The sequence below is a fragment of the Typopeltis vanoorti genome, chromosome 1, assembly GCF_054136105.1.
Source record: "Typopeltis vanoorti isolate ZY-2024b chromosome 1, IOZ_Tvanoo_1.0, whole genome shotgun sequence".
NCBI classification, from domain to species: domain Eukaryota; kingdom Metazoa; phylum Arthropoda; class Arachnida; order Uropygi; family Thelyphonidae; genus Typopeltis; species Typopeltis vanoorti.
Window position 1 is genome coordinate 2,343,060 of NC_143549.1, and position 20,964 is coordinate 2,364,023.

At 34.3% G+C, this 20,964-nt stretch overlaps 1 protein-coding gene across 3 annotated transcripts in view; it reads left to right on the forward strand.

The window, feature by feature from the left end:
• The window catches only part of Cadps (calcium-dependent secretion activator 1), a 1,213,340-nt gene that overhangs the window by 83,778 nt on the left and 1,108,598 nt on the right, over positions 1-20,964 (forward strand). For 2 of the 3 annotated variants that reach the window (XM_090396519.1, XM_090396528.1), the window contains exon 4: positions 18,388-18,507. The exons of the other annotated variant lie outside the window; for it this stretch is intronic. In XM_090396519.1, coding sequence (XP_090252645.1) covers positions 18,388-18,507 — 120 coding nt within the window. The remainder of the gene's footprint in view (positions 1-18,387; positions 18,508-20,964) is intronic. 3 annotated transcript variants of the gene reach the window in all.

Genomic DNA, 20,964 nt, shown 5'->3' on the forward strand with positions numbered 1-20,964 from the left:
TCACCGATACAGCCATTCTGGTCTTGGAGACCATGCGTTGGATACCCGTCATAGAATACGGTGGAAGAAAGCCACGATAATACACCGTAGTAAATTCAAATACGAAAGGCTATTCATGGATTCAGCCTCAGCCCTAAGAAACAATCCAAACCTGAACAAATTTGGTTGCATGAGACTGCTCCAAATTTGGGAAACCTACATCAGAAGGCCTTCAGTCCAATTGGCCAAGAATACCAACATTGCCCGCTAGGGGGAGCCCCATCAGGACTTTTAGGAGAAAGAATAGCTTCTTGCTTGATTCCTCATTTATTGTGTGTTGTGGTTGCGTGCACATGTCTTGTTTAAGTTCCTGTGATAATGGCAACATGACGTTGCCGAAATATTGGAAGTGTATTAAAATTTATTTTAATGTATATTCTATTGTACATTGTAATTTTCTTATGCTATTTAGTAAGACGATACTAAATTCATATTCAGCATCTGTGCTGATATCATGTCGGATATGATATATATAGTGGGAGGAACAACTAGTTCGGCTGAACTGGTTGTTCCTTTGACCGACTTTATGATTTAAACTTCAGAACAGAGAATATTCCACAGGAGTGGAAAGAATGTATTTGCACAAGGGTGTCAACCTTTCAAGTATCTCTGGAGGGTTGGTAAAGATTTTGGGAAAGCTGCTTGGGAGATTAGATACAGAAATGGGTTGATAGAGAATTTACACTTTACAGTGAATAACATGGATTTACTAAGAGGGGGAAAGTCTCATTTCAGGAACTTGGTTACATTTTATAGTAATCTTGCAGGTGTTGGACAACAGAAATGCATACATGATAGTTTTGGACTTAGCTAAAGCTTTTGACAGGATTCAGCATTGAAGACAGTTGTATAAGGTGGATTATATGTTTGGATTATAAATTACTAGTTTTTATAAGAGGACCGAGTGACAAATCAGAATATGGTGTATATGGGATGCACGTCTACAAGATTTTAGGTGACAAGTGGTGTTCCTCAGGGTCAATCCTTGGTATACCGTTATTCAGTCTTTATTGAATATGTGAACTAGTATTAAATCCTTCCCAGTGATATTGGGAAGGATTTAACAGGTGATATATTTGCTGATGATGCAAAGATGGGTAGGGTAATCAGGGATGCAACTGACCTGCAATACTGCAGAATGATTTGAGTAAGTTGAAATTTTGGCATGTGATAATTGCTGTCACTTTGTCGCTAGTTAATGTAAAGTTATGCACATTGGTGTAATGAGATGTTATATTGGCTAGATTGCTTCTAGATTTGCTGAAAGAAATTGACCAGGTTAGGAATCTTGGAGTTTTAGTAGATAGGAAGTTGTAGTTCAGGGGTCATATAGCAAATAAAGCTTGGAGGATAATTGCAATGCTGAAATGATCACTGACATATAAAAATGAGGAAGTCATTTTGCCTCTTTACGGAGCTTTGATATGACCTCATGTGAAGTATTTGCACAGATCTGCTCTCCTGGTTTCTGAGATGATGTGGATGTAATGGAGAGGGTGCATAGTCGAGTGTTAAAGATTATATTGGGGCTATGAAATGTAGAGAATGAGTACAGATTGAGAATTTGTAAACTGCAGATGTTAGCAGACAAGGAGACAAAGGGTTGATATGATGGAGAGCTACAAATTTCCAAAAGGATCATACAAGATAGCAGTATATGGAATTTTTCATTTTAATGAGGGCAGGGAGAAGATGAGAGGGTATCCATAGAAGCCAAGAATTGGCTTACCTTTGGAGGTTGTGAATGCAGATTGTGTGAATGAATTCAAGAGAAAGTAGGATGTATGAGTGATGTTTGGCTTCCCTCAATGAGTTCCATGACTCTCTAGAGGTTTTTTTTTTTTAATAATAATAATATGCAAATTAAAAAAAAAATAAAAATCTAAAGGATTTAAAATTTGAAATGATGAAACACCAGCAGCTATAGAATAAGAATAAAAAAACTTGTAAGCTATACTTTCAGATGCAGATCCCAGAGTCATTCTATTTTAAGAGAATTAAAAGAAATATTGCAAGAAAAGGTCACCATAATTCTTGGAATAAATTCATTATTAATATTGGAAATGATTTATATGAACATCAAAACATTTGAAATGAAACAACTTAGGTATGACTCAACACTTCATAAAGAAGAAATAGAAGCATAATATGTATATAATGTAGGAATAGATTTATTGCAGATGGTGGAATTGAAGAAGCTTTATCTACAAATAAAATAGAAAAGTGGCAATAACAAATTGAATTGTTCCCAGGTAAGTATATAGTGATATGACTTTTGAAGTAAGATTCTTGAATCTTAAATATGCATTTGATTTATACATAAAAAATGAATTTTGTGATCTGGAAATTCCAAAATACTAAGACTGTTAGCTCTCACTATAACTAACTATTTTTGTGATCCTTACAGGTTTGTTATAGTAATAGTTGACTGTATTAGCATTTTAGTTATTTCCTAGTCTCTTTCAAAGCAGAAGACTCGTTATGGGAAGCCAAATAATCACAACCCAGAATAACTTCCATATCTTGAAACCTTTTGGTGTTGGCAAATTCACCCATGCTGTCCATATTCAGCACTTGGCATGCAAAAAAAAAAAAAAAAAAAAAAAAAAAAAAAAAAATCTTCTTTTCACTTTCTTATTGTTTTGATCTTTATACAGTTTTCAGAGAGGATCTCCTTCTCCCACTACCTCTTATCCTCAGCAATAATTCTTCTGTATATTTCTAGTAGGCTTCTCAAAGGCAAGTGATTATAACTGTCTTAAGAACTGATACCAAATGAAGAGAATGTGGTCTTGTAGAGCCGGGTAGATAGCAGGAAAAGAATAATATGATTGAGATATACAAGTTAGTCACCAACTTGTATATCTTAGTCATATTGCTATAAATTAAAGATGCCAAGAAATTATTCTTAGTTTAATCCTTTATCCAAGTATAAGCAACAAAGTTTGCACATGAAGTATCTTCATAAATGGTTCTACTTGTATATAGAGGGTAATGACTTCGCATCAGTTGCCTTAGTATCCCATAATACAAAGCATACATCCTTTTGAGTGTTCATAATGCTATGCATTATGGATTGACCTCTATCAGACCAAGAAGCGTTGCCATCTCTCTAATCCAGAGTAATTTAATAATGTTATACATCTTTTCACTGTTTGTATATCGGATAATATACCCATAATTCATAACATTATACACACCCGATATGATGTGCACTTTGCATTATGGGATGCTAAGGCAATTGATCTGAAGTCATTAGCCTCTGTATACAAGTAGCCCAGTTGTGAAGATACTTCATTTAGAAGAAATATCATTTAAAAAAATTAGAAAAAATTGTGTTCGCATGGTTATTTGTCTGTGCAGTTAGCCAAGTGGCTGTGCGCTTTGCAACCATATGCCTGGGGAGGGAGCATTCTAGGTTCGATTCCCGTCGGTGACGTGAGGAGCTGAAGGATCTTCCTCAGCTGTTGGAAGTTTTTTCCATTTGGTTAGACTATAATAAATTTAGTTTAATCCTTTATCCAAGTGTAAGCAAACAAAGTTTGCGCCTGAAGTATCTTCAAGACTGACGCAACTCGCGGTAAAGGTGGACCAAGCTCTCATCACTCCTTGTCTTAGTATCTCTCATAATGCAAAGCACATCTCCTTAGAGACATGTATAATGCTATGCATTAAGGGAAGGGCCACTACCCAGACCGGTTTCGACCTTTATTGAGGTCTCGTCAGTGGGATCCAGACCCAGAGGTGGTGATAGCAAAGTGGAAGCAATGGAGAAGTCATATTTACCTATATGAGTTTGCCAAAAGGTGTCTCACCTTATTATTAAATTACTCTGGATTTAGAGAAAGATGTTGGAAGTTTTTTTCTACTTGGTTAGACTATAATAAATTTAGTTTAATCCTTGATCCAAGTGTAAGCAAACAAAGTTTGCACTTGAAGTCAGGACCAAGGCAACTCATGGTAAAGGTGGATAAAGTTCTCACCACTCTTTGTCTTAGTATCTCCCATAATGCAAAGCACATCTCCTTGTGGACATGTATAATGCTTCCGCAAGGAGATTCGGAAGCAAGGAGAATCTGCCATAACTGCAATATCTACAACATCTAGCTTCCACTTTCCTCTAAATCATTGTGGAATGCTGATTGCACAGCAGCCAGGGAAGTTCAGAACGAAATTGGGTATCTTCTGCAGATACTCCACAATAACAAATCTCATTGCTTTCAAACAGACTTATTCCAAAGCAAGATATATCTCTTATCAGAGTCAAAAGGATTGCTGGATCCTATAAGAGACCAAGAATAAAATTCAGAAAATGAATGCAGATATACCACCCACCCACTTCTAATCCTTGAATGTAATGGATCTACAATTGCTCCCAGTAGCAATTTCCAGTACATCGGGAGATTTTTTGACAGATAATCAGCAGTATCTTACTTTGCCTGAGTCCCTGGTCCAATAAAGCAAATCAGAAAATTATCAAATTCTGTTCTCTTCAAACAGCATGGAAGATTAGTGTGCTGTTTACAAAGCAAGAACTGGGTTGCTTTGCTGAAATGTCACCATTTGGACTAGATAATGTCCATTATGAGATGGTAAAACATCTTTCACCATTTACCACAGATCATCTGCTCTGCATATTGAGCAGAATTTACTTATTGTGAGAACATGTTTCCAGAAGTGCAAAAGGCAATTATTATTGCTTTTCCTTTGGCAGGGCAGAATCCAAAAATTCCAACAAATTGTCTTCCGATTACTCTGAATAGTTGCTTGAAAAAATGGTTAACTCTCATTTTTCATTTGGGCCTCTCAAATATGATATTTAACATTTAGTCTGACTAGAGGTGCATGAGTGCTTAGTATCAGTTTATTTATTTATTTTTATATTTATTTGGAAAAAGCATATGGCCTTTGAGATTTGGAATTTTAATGGCTAATATAGCTTACTTTTGTTTAAGAGTACCCCTTTTTTTTTACAATGTCATTGGCTCATTAGGGCATTACTGAAGTGTTATAAAACTAATATATGAAGATGTTGAATTGAATTTAAATGGTATTGAATCGAACACAGATTGATAAGAAAATAACTATTTGTTAACTTAAAAGCTAATATTTCATTGGTATTATATCCAGCATCTTCAGAGCACACAAACAAAAAAAAATATATCTGGCACTTTCGCTATGGGAAGTCGGGTCTGGCAGATCATGCTTTGACTACCCCAGCACACAGGATCAATTGGAAAAAAAACAAAGGTACTGCACAGAAGCTTCTACAAGTCAGAGAAGTTGTTCCTGGAATCAACAGAAGCCTTAAAACATACTCCAAACCTTAACAAGTATGGCTGTATAAATCTATCAAAGATTTTGGAGACTGTCATCCTAAGACCAAATTAATATTTATTTTAATTTTATTTATTTTATTTTATTTTTTCAAAACTTTCAAGGACTACTATATTTTTTTCAAAACTTTGAACTTCTGTTTTTTTTTTTAATTTAAAATGTTTTTTTTTTATTTTAACTTAGATGTTGATTATCGTAGACAGTTACTGTGTTGTATTGCCTACGTGCACGTGCCTTTTTTTGTAAGTTCCTTTTGAAGATGGCAACGTGATGTTGCTGAAATATTGGAAATATTTATTAAAGTGTAATTTAATTTATATTTGTAGCTACGTTGTTCAATTCCTTAAGTGATTTAGTAATTTAACTTAGATGGCGCCATATTAGGACTTTAGTCCTGTGTTGCATGCTGCAATTACTTATACTGGCCCCACTGTTACACTGAATTGTGGTTGTCTCGCATTTGTAATAGATTTTGTTTGTGTGCTCTGAAGATGCTGGATATAATACCAGCTAAATATTAGCTTTTAAGTTAATAAATAGTTATTTTCTTATCAATCTGTGTTCGATTCAATAACGTTTAAATTCAATTCAACATGTGTGATGAATGCATAAGCCTATCCACACGTTTTAATATATGAAGAATATTATTAGTTTTATAACACTTCAGTGATTCCCTAAGATTTGAGTAAAGAGCCAATGACATTGTAAAAAAAAAAAGGGGGGAACTCCTAAATGAAAGTAGGCTATAATAGTCCTTAAAATAATAGGAATATTAAAAGATTTACACTTTGGTCCTGGAGAGAACCTTCCTCTTTTTATTCAACCAAATGGTTCAAGATCAAGTGGGAACTACTCTCTCCTGACCTACTCTTTTCAAGAGGAGAGATTCCTGCAAAGGTTCAGTTTTAAGCATCATGCTTTTTGCGTTCATGGCTAACTCGATAATTGAACAACTTTTTCCAACTTTAAATAATGTCCTTTAATTAAATGATTTTGCCATCTTCTGTCATTCATGTAATATGCAGGTCATCAAAAGACAGCTGTAGCAATCCATTGACCATCTCTCAAGATTTATTATTATTACTACGTGACACTTCCAGGGAGTCCAAGGACTCATTGTGGGAGGGCACATTACTACTCTACTTCGCTAGATACATCTCATCCTCTCCCTTACCACTACTTAATTCTTCAACTACGACACTACTACCATCTATCGCCCATCATCACCACCAAAAATAGTATTTTTTGTATGTAAATTGCGTGTGTTCTGAAGGCCGATTTGTCTGTACGCGGGATGAAAACCTGAGTTTCCTGGAGAAAAAACCTTGCTACCACTGTATGAGATTGATTAACTCACCATCAACTGAAAAAGCCCATATAAGGATTCCCCTCGTCACGACGAGAATCAAACCAAATTAATGCTTACAAATGGGTTCCGATTTTCATTTTAGATGACTGCTTATATATATTTTTACAGACATAGTTTTTATCCTGATCTAGAACCAAAATCAAGAGAAACTTTTATCCCAGTTGCAACAGAATCCAAGTTCTTGGACTCATATTTGACAAAAAAAAACAAAAAAACTTTTCAACCTCATATATGTCAGTTTTGTGATAAGTGGCATAGAGTGATGGATATTCTCTTCACTCTAGCTTCCACCTCTTGGATGACATCAGATGTTTGCTCTGCCTTTATCATAGAACAAACTTGTGATTGTGGTTCCAGGTTCCTCTGCCAGAGAAAGTACAGAGCACTACAATAATTGGATCCTTTCTGACATAAGCAATCAGAATTTCCTTTGGAGCATTTTGAACTGCATAGATTCCTAGTCTTCATATTGAAGCTAATGAGTTACCTTTTTTACTTTGATGTTAACAGATGTCCATGTTATATGTGACTAAAATAAAATCCCTGCGTGACCATTCCTTGTAGCCAATTATTATTATTATTATTTATTTTTTTTTTTGTCCACAGTGGGAGAATTTGTACCATATTCATCAGACTGTCCCTTTGGTTTACAAATAAAATCAACCCCTAGAAGCACTAGATAAAATGGTAAATAACATTGCATAAACTATACTAAATATATTCCTGCCATGGTTTGTGTATTACCACCATGCAGCTTTTCTTCATGGGTTGGTTGAACATTCCATCCTTTCCTGCTGTTTTCCAGCTGCTCTTTTTTTGGTTATTCTTTATTATTCTGGTTTTGTTTCTGTATACACAGATGATTTAGAAGCTCTAGTCTTATCTGCAGATGTGTTGCTGACAACATAATATCAACTTAGTTCCCAGCAGAATATGGCACCTTTATCACTGAGCTGTTCCATAGAGCTTGTACTAAATTGCACAAAATTGAAATGTTACCAAAAGTGCAGTATCTATAGAAACTCACAAAGCTTTCTACATGCAATAGGAAGTCTGGAACATCAACACCCACTGCTTTCTCTGATCCTACATTTGTGCCTTCATTTATGGAAGATCTAATCACTTCTATTAGATCCTAAGATGTGTTGGGATTAGGAAATGGAGCTGCAGTATCTGCATGTAAGACAGCTTATTTTTCAAGATACCATAATCTACCTGTCTCTCAACACTGATTATAGACAGATTATAAGACGACGATTTATCCAGTTGCAAGCATTATGGAATAGACTAACAAGCTGTACCAGATCAGCCCTGAAAATAAATTGTCAATCTAGTTTCTGCAGGAACCATTAAGAGGAAGTTGTTCTTCTTCATCTTTGCTTAAGTTAGTTATCATGCATTGCTTCCTGTTGAGGGGTGATGATATGTGTGAGCTATACGTCATCTTTATCTCTAATGTGAAGGTTAAGTTGGTAAAAATTTTTTTTTTTTTGAGTGAATAGCCATTTTTGATTTAATGAAAAAAATTCAGAAAGTCACACTGAGATTCTTTGGGATTTTTTTTTTTTTATATTTTGATTTTTTATTATTAATTCTGTAAGAACTGTAGCCATTGCATACATTGGATACATGTGTATATGGTTGAGTTCTGTTGAAACCTCTCAACAGAAATCAACTTGTTGAAAGGGTAGTGGTGGGAAAATTTGTGAATGTATCTCCCTGCATGAGTGGATGAAGGAGAAGTTATCATTTGGAAAGTGTGTCACTAAGGTGTCTATGAAGGGTAAGCTATTATTAGTTTTCTTCTCCATCATAAACTGGATTCTTGATGTAATCTTGGAATCCATAAACTTGGATTCTTGAAATGACAGAGGAAGGATTCTAATGTGACTTTGCCACGAGGCCAAATAGAGAACACATCCACATTTCTTAGCCAGATAAAATCTTTTAAGGGAGCTGAGTCTATGGCTCATTTTTCAAAATTTTTTAATGTATAAATTGGCATGTGAGAGGGAGGAACCCATAGTAGTTCCCTGTATCTATTTGTAAAATTTTGTTGCTTTCTTCCAAGAAAAATAAGAAAAAAATATTAATGACAAAGGAAAAGAGATTCAAGATATCAGAAGGTAAAACGTTTTTTTAAGTATTAATGTGTCATTCAAGAGAATGTTGGTAAACAGGAAAGTGATATCAAAGTTTTATTTTTCTCCTACACACAAAAAACAGAAGGGCCCGTAGCAAACATGCTGGGTGAGGGCAGGGTCAGGAATTGAGTAATCTGTTAATATTCTTCTTGAACTTTTGTAGTCATTTGGAAATACTTCATGAGGGAGACTGTTTCACAGAATTGAGGCAGGACTAGATGTATGCTAAATAATGGATGCTAGTTCTGCTGAACAGTGGCCATGGAAATATCATTAGAAAAGACATAACAGAAACTGATCTTCTATGGAAAAGTGGCTGAAGAGAGTATGTAAGAAAAGTGTCATTTATCAACTGGACTGCCCTTTTCTAAACAGCATCAAGAATTTTTAGGAAGGTCTTAGGTACATCATTCCATAACTGAGAGCAATATTACAATATTGGTCGGATTTGGGATTTATACAAAGTAACTGATCAACAGAGAAGTACTGTTTTGAACAGAAAAGGAGCCAACATTTTTGAAGCTGATAGCACTATAGAAGTGATGATTGTGCTAGGAACGGTTTGGAGTAATAGTCAGTCTGAGAAGAGAGATTTGGTCAAAAGTAAGTGGAGAAGTTCTGAGGTCTTTTTTTTTTTTTGTGAGAAAACAAACAAAAATGTGTTTTGGAGGTATTGAAGTTGACTACATTGATATCACCCAAATCAAGATATGGTGAAGATCTAGATCCATATTCAGGGCACTTATTACAGATGATCTTGAAGCTTGAGATGTTTGGGCACTGCAAGACCTGTCCTATGAGTAGCATGAGTGGAGTTCACTATCATTAAAAAAAAAAAAAAACATTAAAATAAAAAATTCATTAAAAAAAAGCTGAATCACTTTGATTTTGATGTCACTTTAATCCCACTTTCATCATAATATGATCCATGTAAATGTTGAATAATAGTGGAAATAGTGTACACCTTTGTGTTACAATCAAACCTTTTTTTTTTTGTACTGTCCTTACTTCAACCTGAGTAGCATGTGTTGAAAAACTCAGTTTTTCAATATATATATATATATATACACACACACACACACACACACACACACACACACACACACACACACACACACACACACACACACACACACACACACACACACAATATATGAGAGAGAGTTTACCAGAAATGCATGCAAATTTTTAAGATATGAATGTTAAAAAAGATTTTTGGAATAAACTGAGTAGATAATAGGCATATAGAGAATGCATTTCTTTCCTATCCATACTATTCCACCCCCCCCCCCTCCCAGTTAAAATAAAGAAAGAGAAATTTGTTGTTTTCAAGGATACTTGCGACATAAGACTGAATGTGATTACGTGATTATATCATTAAGAAAGAGAAATGTCTTTCTAAAACAACAAGTAAAAATGTGTTGCCATTTATTACCTAAACAGAGTAAGGAGTTCCTTTAGCTCTTAACTTTCTGAAGACAGTAAAGCAGCTAATACCCATCCTTCACTGATAGTGAGCTGCCTAAGCTGTGAATAAAGCTAGGCTTTTCACATGCGAGAGAGAATGTCAGTCAACTGCCACCATCTTGTGTTCCTAATCTTCTTTCTGTGAATGAAGAAATTTATTTAATCCACTTGAGGCAAACAATCAAATGTATGCCAATGCTGATTACATATTTCACTGTTCTGTAAACATTAATCTTAATGCCAGTACTTTTTTTCTGCTAGTAATTAGTTTTTAGTGTTTGTCTTTTGAATCTGCTAGACTGATGTTTTATATCATCATCATCATAATGCTAATTATGGATGTAGACCAAATATGGTCAAACCAATAGGTTTGTTCTGGTCTCATTATCATGAGACCAGAACTCATGATAATGAGATCATGAATTCTCATGAATCTCATTTCACTTGTTTTTATTCTTTGTTTATCTTGATTGTTTATTGCCCAAATTTAACTGCCATATAATAATGTGGGTGCTGCTAAAGTACTGTATATTTTCAAGTGTGTTTCTTTTTGTACTATATTTGGATTTGAGTGTTCTGTTTATCAGGCCTATAATCTGTAAAAATTTTTTAATTTTGTCTTTTTTCTCCTTCATATGATATTTAACATCCAAGATAACTGAAAGTATTTATCTGTTCTATTATTTTATTATTATAACTATTTTACTTCTAGCTGGAGTTTGTCCACAAAATGCCATTGTTTTGGTTTTATCTATGGATATTCATTCCAAACTGTTCTACTATAATGTTTAAATTATATATTGTAAATATATAATTTATAAATCTTTGTAAATTGTCTTGATTTTATTAAATAATTATCTGAACGTAATAAATAGTGCAATTATTTTGCTCTTCTGGGAAATTTCTATACCTGTATTGTTTAAACTGTTTCATTGTATTAATAAAAGTGTTAGAGACAGAAGGCATCCCTGTCTTACTCCTTGGTTTATAGATTGTTTGTTTTTTTAGACATTTTTTCATTATTTTTGTATATATATTCAATATTGCATGTAGTAAAATATTAGGTATATTTATTCTTTGTAATATATCAAACGGTATATATCTGTTTACTTTGTCAACTGCTTTTTTGTAATCTATAAACAAAAGATGAGTTTTTAAGTTAAATTCTCTGCTTTTCTGTAAGTAATTTTAAAATAAACAGCAGCATCCATTGTAAAGCTTTTCTGAATCTGTTTTGACATTCCAATAATATTTTTCATTAAGTATTCTGCTGTATATTTTGTAGCATTCAATAAACTAATACCTTTGTAATTAGCAGGTTTTGTTTTATCCCACTTTTTAAATATAGGTATTACTATACTTGTATTCCATTCCATTGGTATTTATCCATTTGTATTTATTTTATTTAAAAATTTAATAATCTCTGATGAAATTTTTTTCCAGCAAATTTATATAGTTCGGAGTTTATCCCATTTTCTCCTGCCAATTTACCAATTTTTATTTTACTTAGGTTGTCCTTTAATTCTTTCATTGTTATTTTATCATTTAAAGCATTTCGTAAGTTTTTGGAGTTTTTTTTTTTTATGTTAGTATTATCTGTTCAAATATCTGTAAAGAATTCTTTGCAAAATAAATCTATTTCGCAATTTATATTTGCAGTTTCTTTTATATGTGCATTAATGTGTTTTAGTATTTTATATACATTGGGTCTTATTTTGTATATGTCACTTTATTTTGTATATGTCACCGGTTTCTCTTTTGGCTATTGCTCGTCTTCTTTTTTTTTTATATATATTCAATTTCATTGAAGCGAAAGTTACGGAAGAAGTTGCGAAAAGCGGAAGTGAAACGAAAGTTGGAGAAACTGAAGGAGTGAAAAAATGCAAAGATGTTCAAGTGAAAGTTAGTGATAAGGGGGTGAAAGAAAGTATGAATGAGGAAAAGGAAGTAAAGTGCTGCTGAACAAGAGGTAGCGAGATAGAGAGTGAAGTTGTTGGAATGCAAGATTTAATGAAACAGATATTGGAAATGAAAAATGAAATGAATATGTTGAGTGATGTTAGGCATCTAGTGGAAATTAATGAAAGTATGCAAGAAATCAGACTGAAAGAACAAAGATTTAAAGAAGTGACGAGTGATTCCAGGATAGCAATATATGGAGACTCCATAATTAGAGGGCTAGTTACTGACAGAGTGCATAAGGTCTACTATCTGGGTGGGAGAATGAGTATGATAATTAAGGCGCTGGACATGAGGAAGAAACGAGCGAGAGAGTTAGTTGTGATTGTAGGGACGAATGATATGACTGGACATAAGAAGGATGTGAGGACAAATATTAGGAGGTTATTGAGAAGAGTGAAAGATAACAGTGTAGTAGGAAAGGTTGTCAGCGTGTTACCTAGGTACGGAGATGATGAGTTGCAACGGAGCAGCTGTGTAAGGAGAAGGGAGTGGTGTTTGTGGATGTACGGCATGTGTTTGAAGGAAAAATGAAATTTTACAGGCATGATGGGTTGCATTTCAATGGCTTTGAAGTGAGTGTGCTGGAGAAAGTGTTGCTGGATGAAAGTATAGTATGTGGAAGTGCAGTGTGTAATGCGAGCCAGAGATCAGAAGGAAGAGATGAAGAGAAAAATTAGGAGAGTGGTACTGAAGAGACTGCAGTGCTTGGCAGTGGAAACAGTAGTAGTGTGAGAGAGGAAGAGAGAACGGGAATACAAGACGAACAGAGAAATGGGGGGGGGAGCTAAGGTGGACAGGGACAAGGTCATGGTATAGAGAGAGTCAATCTTGAAAGTGGCAGTGAATGTGTGTATGAAGATGGAGTACATTGCGATATGGGTGGAGAGGTTGAGACTTAGCAGGTGTATGTGGTAAGCGGTGATACGGTTGGTCGATTGGTAGAGCCTCTGCTACTAATGGCTCAGCAAAAAAGTTAAGCAAGTTTGAGCACAGTTAGTAATTGGAAGGGGTTTATCATTCGATGCTGTTGGCACATTCTCCCTCGATGAGTCTTTGGACTTCCTGGAGATGTCCTATAATAATAATAAAGGTGATTGGGCAGGTGTAGTGGGGAAATCACAACCAACATATGGCTTGGATAGGATTGGCTATAGACCTAAAAATAAAATGTTGTGTTTGTTTACAAATGCCAGAAGTATCAGAAATAAAGGAGATGAAATGGTTTCAGTGATTGAGTTTATTCGCCCCCAAATCATTCAAATAAGTGAAACATGATTGAATGAAGATGATTTTGTAACGGGAATAGAAATGGAAGGGTACAGTATTTTTTGTGAGGATAGAAAGGGCAGGAAGGGAGGGGAAGTGCTGCTGATGATAGCAGGGGAATTAAGTCCACATAAGGTAGACATGAAAGGGGGAAATAGTGGCAATGGTTATGATGCAGTGTGGTGTAACGTGGAGGTTGAGAGGAAGACATATTTATTTGGATGTTGCTATAGGCCTGGGAATGTGGAAGGTGGTGATGAAGAAATGTATAAACAACTTTAATTAGTGAACAAAGGAAGGGTAATTATTATGGGTGATTTTAATTATGGCAATATAGATTGGAATAAAGAGATTGCATTTGGGAATAAGGAAAGTGAATTTCTCGAGTTGTTGAGAGATAACTATCTCAGGCAGCACATAAAGGAAGGCACGCGAGGATCAGGAGTTCTAGATCTGATCATTTCATCAGAGGATGTAATTGTTAGAGGAGTTTCACATTTTCCTCCAGTTGGTGAAAGTGATCATGAAGTAATCATCTGTGTTGTGGATAGTCACATGCAGACTTTTGCGAGGAAAAGATATATGTGGAATTATATGGCTGGTGATTATGATAAGCTTAGGCGACAACTTCTAGCTATGGAACGAGGAGTTGAGCAGTAAGAAAATAAATGCTGCATGGGAACTTATAAAGAAATACATAACAGCATCAATTTATGAATGTATCCCAAAGGCCAAAAGATTGAATAAGGTAGGTGTAGAATGGATGAATGTGGAGCTTAAGCATGGAATCTGGTAAAAGAAGTACTTTGGAGGAAGTACAAGATGAATAATGGTAATCAGTCACATGAAGAATATAAAGAACAAGCCAGGAAAGTGACTCATTTGGTAAGGAAAACAAAAGTAGAGTATGAGCAGAAATTGGCAAATCAGGCTAAGAAAAACCCAAGAGAGTTTTTTTAGATATGTGGCAAGTAGAAGGAAGAATGATCATGGAAAGATGAAGTTAAGGGATGAACGTGGTAGAATGGTAACTGCTGCAGAATACATTGTTGAGGTATTCAGTGATCAATTTATAAGTGTGTTTTATCCTGATCAAGGTGGAATCATGAGGAACTTAAGTGTAGAGGACATACGAGAGGATAGCTTAATTGTGAGTGAGCAGGAGATATTTGAGGAAATAAATATCCTTGATGTTAATAAGGCAATAGGATTTGTTGACATATCACTATGAATCTTAAGGGAATGTTCCAGGGAACTGGCAGTAGCATTGGCATGCCTGTTTAATAAGAGTTTTGCAACAGCACAAGTTCCAAGGGAGCGGAAGGAGGATAAAATTGTCCCACTGCATAAAGGTGGTGATAAGACTGTGGCTATAAATTATAGGTCAATCTGTATATCTGGAGTTGTGAAAGTACTGGAGAGATTGGTGAGAACTAGGTTACAGAAATGGATTGATAACCAGCAGTATTATCTGTGGTTATCAGCATGGGTTTGTTAAGGGGAGATCATGTTTCACTAATTTATGTACTATAACAAGGTGACAAATACTTTGGACAGAGGAGATGCATGTACAGTAGTGTACTTGGATTTTGCAAAGGCTTTTGATAGACTGTCACATAAGAAGCTCTTAAATAAATTGAAACAGATAGGATTGGATAACAGACTTCTGTGTTGGATCAGTGACTGGCTGTCGGATAGGTATCAGAAAGTTATATGTGGGGATAAAGTATCTCGAAAGAGAAAGGTCACCAGTGGTGTTCCGCAGGGGTCAGTTTTGAGACCATTGTTGTTCAATTTGTATGTTACTGATATTGGGTTGGGTTGAACTAGTGATATCCAGCTGTTTGCAAATGATGCAAAACTGGAGAGAGAGAGCAATGCACAGTCAGGCTGATGTTAATGCCTTACAAGAGGACTTGAATAGATTGCGTGAATGAGCAGGTAAGTGGAACTGTCAGTTCAATGTTGACAAGTGTAAGGTTTTGAGATTTGGTAAGCAACGATGGGATGCAAAGTATACACTTGGTGGGGAAACTTTAAAGGAGGTAGAGTAAATGAGAGATCTGGTAGTGGTGGACAAGAACCTGAAATTCAGGGGCCACATTGCACAAGTTGTGAAGACATCACATTAAATAATGGCAAATGTAGAGAACCCTGACATGCAGAAATAGAGAGGTTATGATTCCATTGTATAAGGCCTTGATCAGGCCTCATATGGATTATTGTGCACAGATTTGGTAGCCAGGTTTTTCATGGTGACGAGGATATGTTGGAAAGGGTACAGAGAAGATTCACAAAGGTAGTCAGTGGTCTTTGGAATGCAGAGTATATGGACAGATTGAGAGAATGTAAGTTGCAGAGACTTGTGAATAGGAGGAAGATGGGGGGGTATGATTGAGACATATAAGCTGGTCAGGGGTTGTTATCAGGTAGACTAGACATGGAAGAGATTTTTCATAGAATGAGAGAGGGGAGTAGAACAAGAGGCCATTGCTGGAAACTGTATAAGGAGGGTGTGAGCAATGGAGTGAGAAGCAGGTTCTTTGCATGGAGGGTGGTTGGTGAGTGGAATGCATTGCCTGAGTGTGTTGTGTTTTGTTATCCACAACACACTCATGCATTGCCTGAGTGTGTTGTGGACACATTGAATCAGTTTAAGACACAGTTAAATGAGCATTGTATGCAATAGTGAGTATTTGCCACGATGAGTCTCTGACTCCATGGAGGTCAAATGTTCATAATGTTGATAATAATAGTACTAATTATTTCTTTTATATTATTCCATTCTTTTTCGATGTCTTCATTTTCTTGTTTTTTTTCCTAAGTAGTTATTATCTTCTGTTGTTATAAATTTCTTATACTTGAATTTAGTAGTCTAATTTTGTAATTAGATTTTGTTTATTTTTTTGTATTTTTTGTAACCATTTTTTTGGAAACCTTAATTTTGCCTGCCCTAAATAGTGATCTGTGTTAGTTTCTAGCTCTCTTCTGACTTTAACTTTCAGGAAGAGGTTTACTTCTTTTTCATTTGTTATAAAGTAGTCTATTGTTGATTTTTGTCCTCTTGCACACCATGTATATTTTTATGTTATAAATAAATAAATAAATCTGCTAATTCCATTTATTAGCTTATAGGGAGTAGGTGAAGCCTTTTAATCCTATCTAGTGGTTAACCCTATTGGAGACTGAGGGGAGTTCCATCTCCACTGGTAGCCAATCAGAGATAGCAGGCCCATGTCTATCACTAATTATAGCAGCCACCGATGAAGAGGTTGGCAAACAAGTGCTGCCATCTCTTGGTACCTAACTCTAACAAGATATGTTACTGTCTGAAATAATGTGGGTATTATGGTCGATTTTCTTGAGTTTATGGGAGGAAAACCCGCTTGCCCATTCCAGAGATCAACTAACTCAGAAACCGGTCAAAGAAAGGCTTTGAAAAAGTTCCTCTTTTGCTAAGCCTCTTGGTGAAGAGGCTTAGAAAAAGAGGAATAGAAGACCAGTCTGCAGATATGATATACCAAATGTATATTATAGGAAGAAAGATCAAGTCTAGGTCAGGTATCTCAGGCCATGCTCGTACTCACATTGGTGAGTACTGGCATGGCAATCACCAATATTACTAGCAACAAAATAGATGAAATTGATGGTTTATATAATTGCACTATCTCCTGTACATTTAAAACATTTCCAGCAATCAAACGCCTCTGCTTATTTAAAAGTAAGCCTCTTCTTCATTTTATATTTTAAATATAATTCATGGAATAATCTTTTCACACACATTATTTGAGGAAATTCTGGTCTTCAGAATTCATTTCATATAATGCCAATTTCTTTTTTCTTTCAGTCTCCATCCAGAATATTAGATAATACTATTTTATAGTTTTTTTTTTTGGGATTACTGTCTTAACAAGGAAAGTTAAACCTAGTAGGAAGTTTTATTACAATGACTCACAACAAAAATTCAAACTGTTATTGGAGGATAAGATTATATGGGTGTGTATTTAGTAATAATCATAAAGATGCCAAGAGATAAAGAAATTATATTAGTATATATTTGTTATGTATTTAAATATAGTAAGGAGAATATTGTGACTGATATATATCTAATATTGTATTTGTTTTTCTCTCATGCTGCTTTCAGTCGACAAAGGTAAATAGAAGACTAAAAGAAATTTTATTTCTTCTTGTATCATTTTGTATGACTGCAATTTTTGTGCCCCTTTAATGTTATGTGCTAAAATCAAATTTAATATTTTTTTTTGTCCTTTTCTTCACGCTGCCCCTTGTAGTCGACGCAGATCTTCTGTGCTAAGGCAGGTAGACCCCAAATGTAGGAGGGGATTTATTGGTTGCTTATCTTGGTTTTCTGCATGCTGTTATTATAAGATAGTCAAAGGCTGTATTTCTTGTTGGCATAGTAGAAATGCTTTTGATAACTTTTTTATTATAGTTTTTATATATGTTTATTGATGATTTTTAATTTTTTTTTATATATGTTACAGTAGTGAATTTTTAAAATGGTTTATTTCTTATGTTCATTTTATAGATCATAATATTGACTAGATTAGCATACTTACTTTTGCTTGTGTTGTGTGTGTGCGCATGCATATGTGTATATATGTTAATATATATGTGGTGTGTGTGTATATATATGTATATATATTTACATGCACATCACACATGTAAAACATACATTTATATATATATATATATATATATATATATATATAAATGTATGTGGTCTGTATGTGTGTGAATTAATTTGCTACTGATTTGCATATACCTGCCTCCTTTCCTCAGCTATATATCTGCATCAGCAAATATTGTGCCTGACTGTAGCCTCTCCAAAGCTGTACTATGTCTTCAGGCTCCACTGTGGATTATTATTTACAACTCCCTGCTGTATGCTTTCCATTACATGTATGCAAGTTTTATTTTATTTGCATTTTTTTTTTATTTGCTGGCATGCATTTTATTAAAACATTACATTAAAATCTGTATTTTTATTTAATTTTTTTATTTTTAAGTCTCTTGGAATTATGCATGGCATTCACTTCAGCTCCTCCACATTTTTAGGATTAACATATTTCCTGAAACTAACATTCATTTTTACAGGTGTTTCATACAGAAAAAGCTTTCCCCACTTCTGCTTTAATGTTAAATTGCTTCATGTAATTTACATTGTATGTTTTAAGTGTGTGTGTGTGTGTGTGTGTGTGTGTGTGTGTGTGTGTGTGTGTGTGTGTGTTTAAACATATTTGTGCTATTACTGTTGCTGTGTTTATTGTAGTTTATTGTGAATGATGTGTGTGTGTAACATTTATCATGCAAGGTCTCTTTAAAAATATATATAAAAAAAATTCTATTTTATATATATATATATATATATTTTTTTTTATGTGTTTGTTATTATGAGTTCAGAATATCTGTAAAAACATCTTCTGCACGGATATGTCTATACAAGCTAGAGTTGGGCAGTATCTCACTGTGTAGACGGTACTGTGTGGGTATAGTGAATGTGCTTGTATAAGTTTGTTCTAAAATTTGTAAAATAGCTTAGTAAACACGTTTTATTGAAAATAGTGTATGGAGATACTATAATTCGATATACCAAAAATCTTTGTTCTATTGACTTAAATAAGAAAGAAGCTAATTGATCTGCATCTTGGATGGTTGTTAACATCCAGAAATAAGACATGGGAGAGAAATGAATTGTAGACAGGAGAGCAGAAATGTTTGGAAAAGAAATTATCATTTGTTAATTGGTTTCTGATTAATTTCAGTATGTCTGACTAACAGTGAGCTTTTTTGAAAACATTCATTAACGAATGAATCACACACACAGTCCACAAACATTTTTAGTTGAGGTTGTAACTTTATTTATTTTTTTTTGATGTATCAGTGGAAAAGGGAAACAGAGTAACAACTCTTTGTTCACCAACATTTTTTTGACCAAGAATGATATTCCATAAGTATAGCTTCTGTATTACCAGATTCGATTTTGTGAAGTATTTATGAATATTTCTGTTGGTAGTTTGTTATTAAGTGTTTTATTAGTGAGGGTTGACCTTTTCCAGATCTGTAAAATGTAATACTTAAACCAAAAAAAATGTAAATGTGGCATAAATTATTCAATTCTACAGCCTCTTAAATTTGCCCAACAAGCATTGAAAACTTTCATTTGCATTATAGTTTATTACTGTAACATTATTTGTAGTCAAGATTCAATTTTGATGTTCACATTATAATGCTTTATGGTATAAACACACACTAATAATTAAACACTAAATATACCATGTAAAGACATTAGTTCTGTTGATAGTTACAGTTTAAATTGTTTTCCTGAATTACATAGTTTAATGCTCTTTGCTTATCACAGTTATAATTGTGCTCTGATGATGCTGGTTTCAAAACCAGTGAAATATTAGCGTGTTTAATGAACGTAATAAAAATGGTGTTTATACTGTAAAGCATTATTATGAATCATTGACGCTTAACCCTTTTGTACATATTCAAATTCTGCATGAAGAAGAAATTGCACATAAAGCACATCAACTCATTAAGTGAAAACTAAAATTGTCATGATAACTCAATCAACTGACCTTCCTAAAGAGATGTCAGGACACAAATATCATTCCAAACTTTTTAAGATTCCGACAGAAGTTTAATTCTGCAAAAGCTAAATGTATTAATACATGGAAAAACTTAGTGCTAATTCAAGAATGTGCTCTCACCATGCTATCACATGTTACATGAAGAGCTTTTGGAAATACTTAATCGAGAATGGTGGTCTATTCTAATCACCATCTCAGAAAATGTTACTAATAAAGAATTTGAACAAGTTAAGAATCAGCATCTGAAAAAATTTGCAGCTCTAAAACAGCAAAGCTGTTTTCGACTGCAACTACTACATGAATGTGTAGTAGTGGTGAATCTGTTGTTGCAGACACTCTCAGAAGACACTGTCAATGCACATAGTTGTGGAAATAATTATGCATTGCACCCAAAAAAAAAAAAAAAAAAAAGTAACAATTTGGCAAATTAGGATGCATAGAAAGTGGTATATATTATCTTACTCGTACAGTGGCTAATAACATTCATTTGGATATGACTAGTATTCTTAATGAAATCCAAACCTCCCAAGAAGATTCTATCTAAAGAAATATAGTACTTAAGAAGTTATATAGGAATGAATAAATTATTGTAACTAAAGCCAATAAGGGAAATGTTACCGTTATTATTAACCAAGCAGATTATAGAAAAATGATGAATTATCTTCTTAAATAACTCCTCAAGTTATCAGATCATAGATTGGGATCCTACAAAATTCTAAAAGAAAACATGAGTATAAAATATTTAAAAAAAGTTACATTTTGG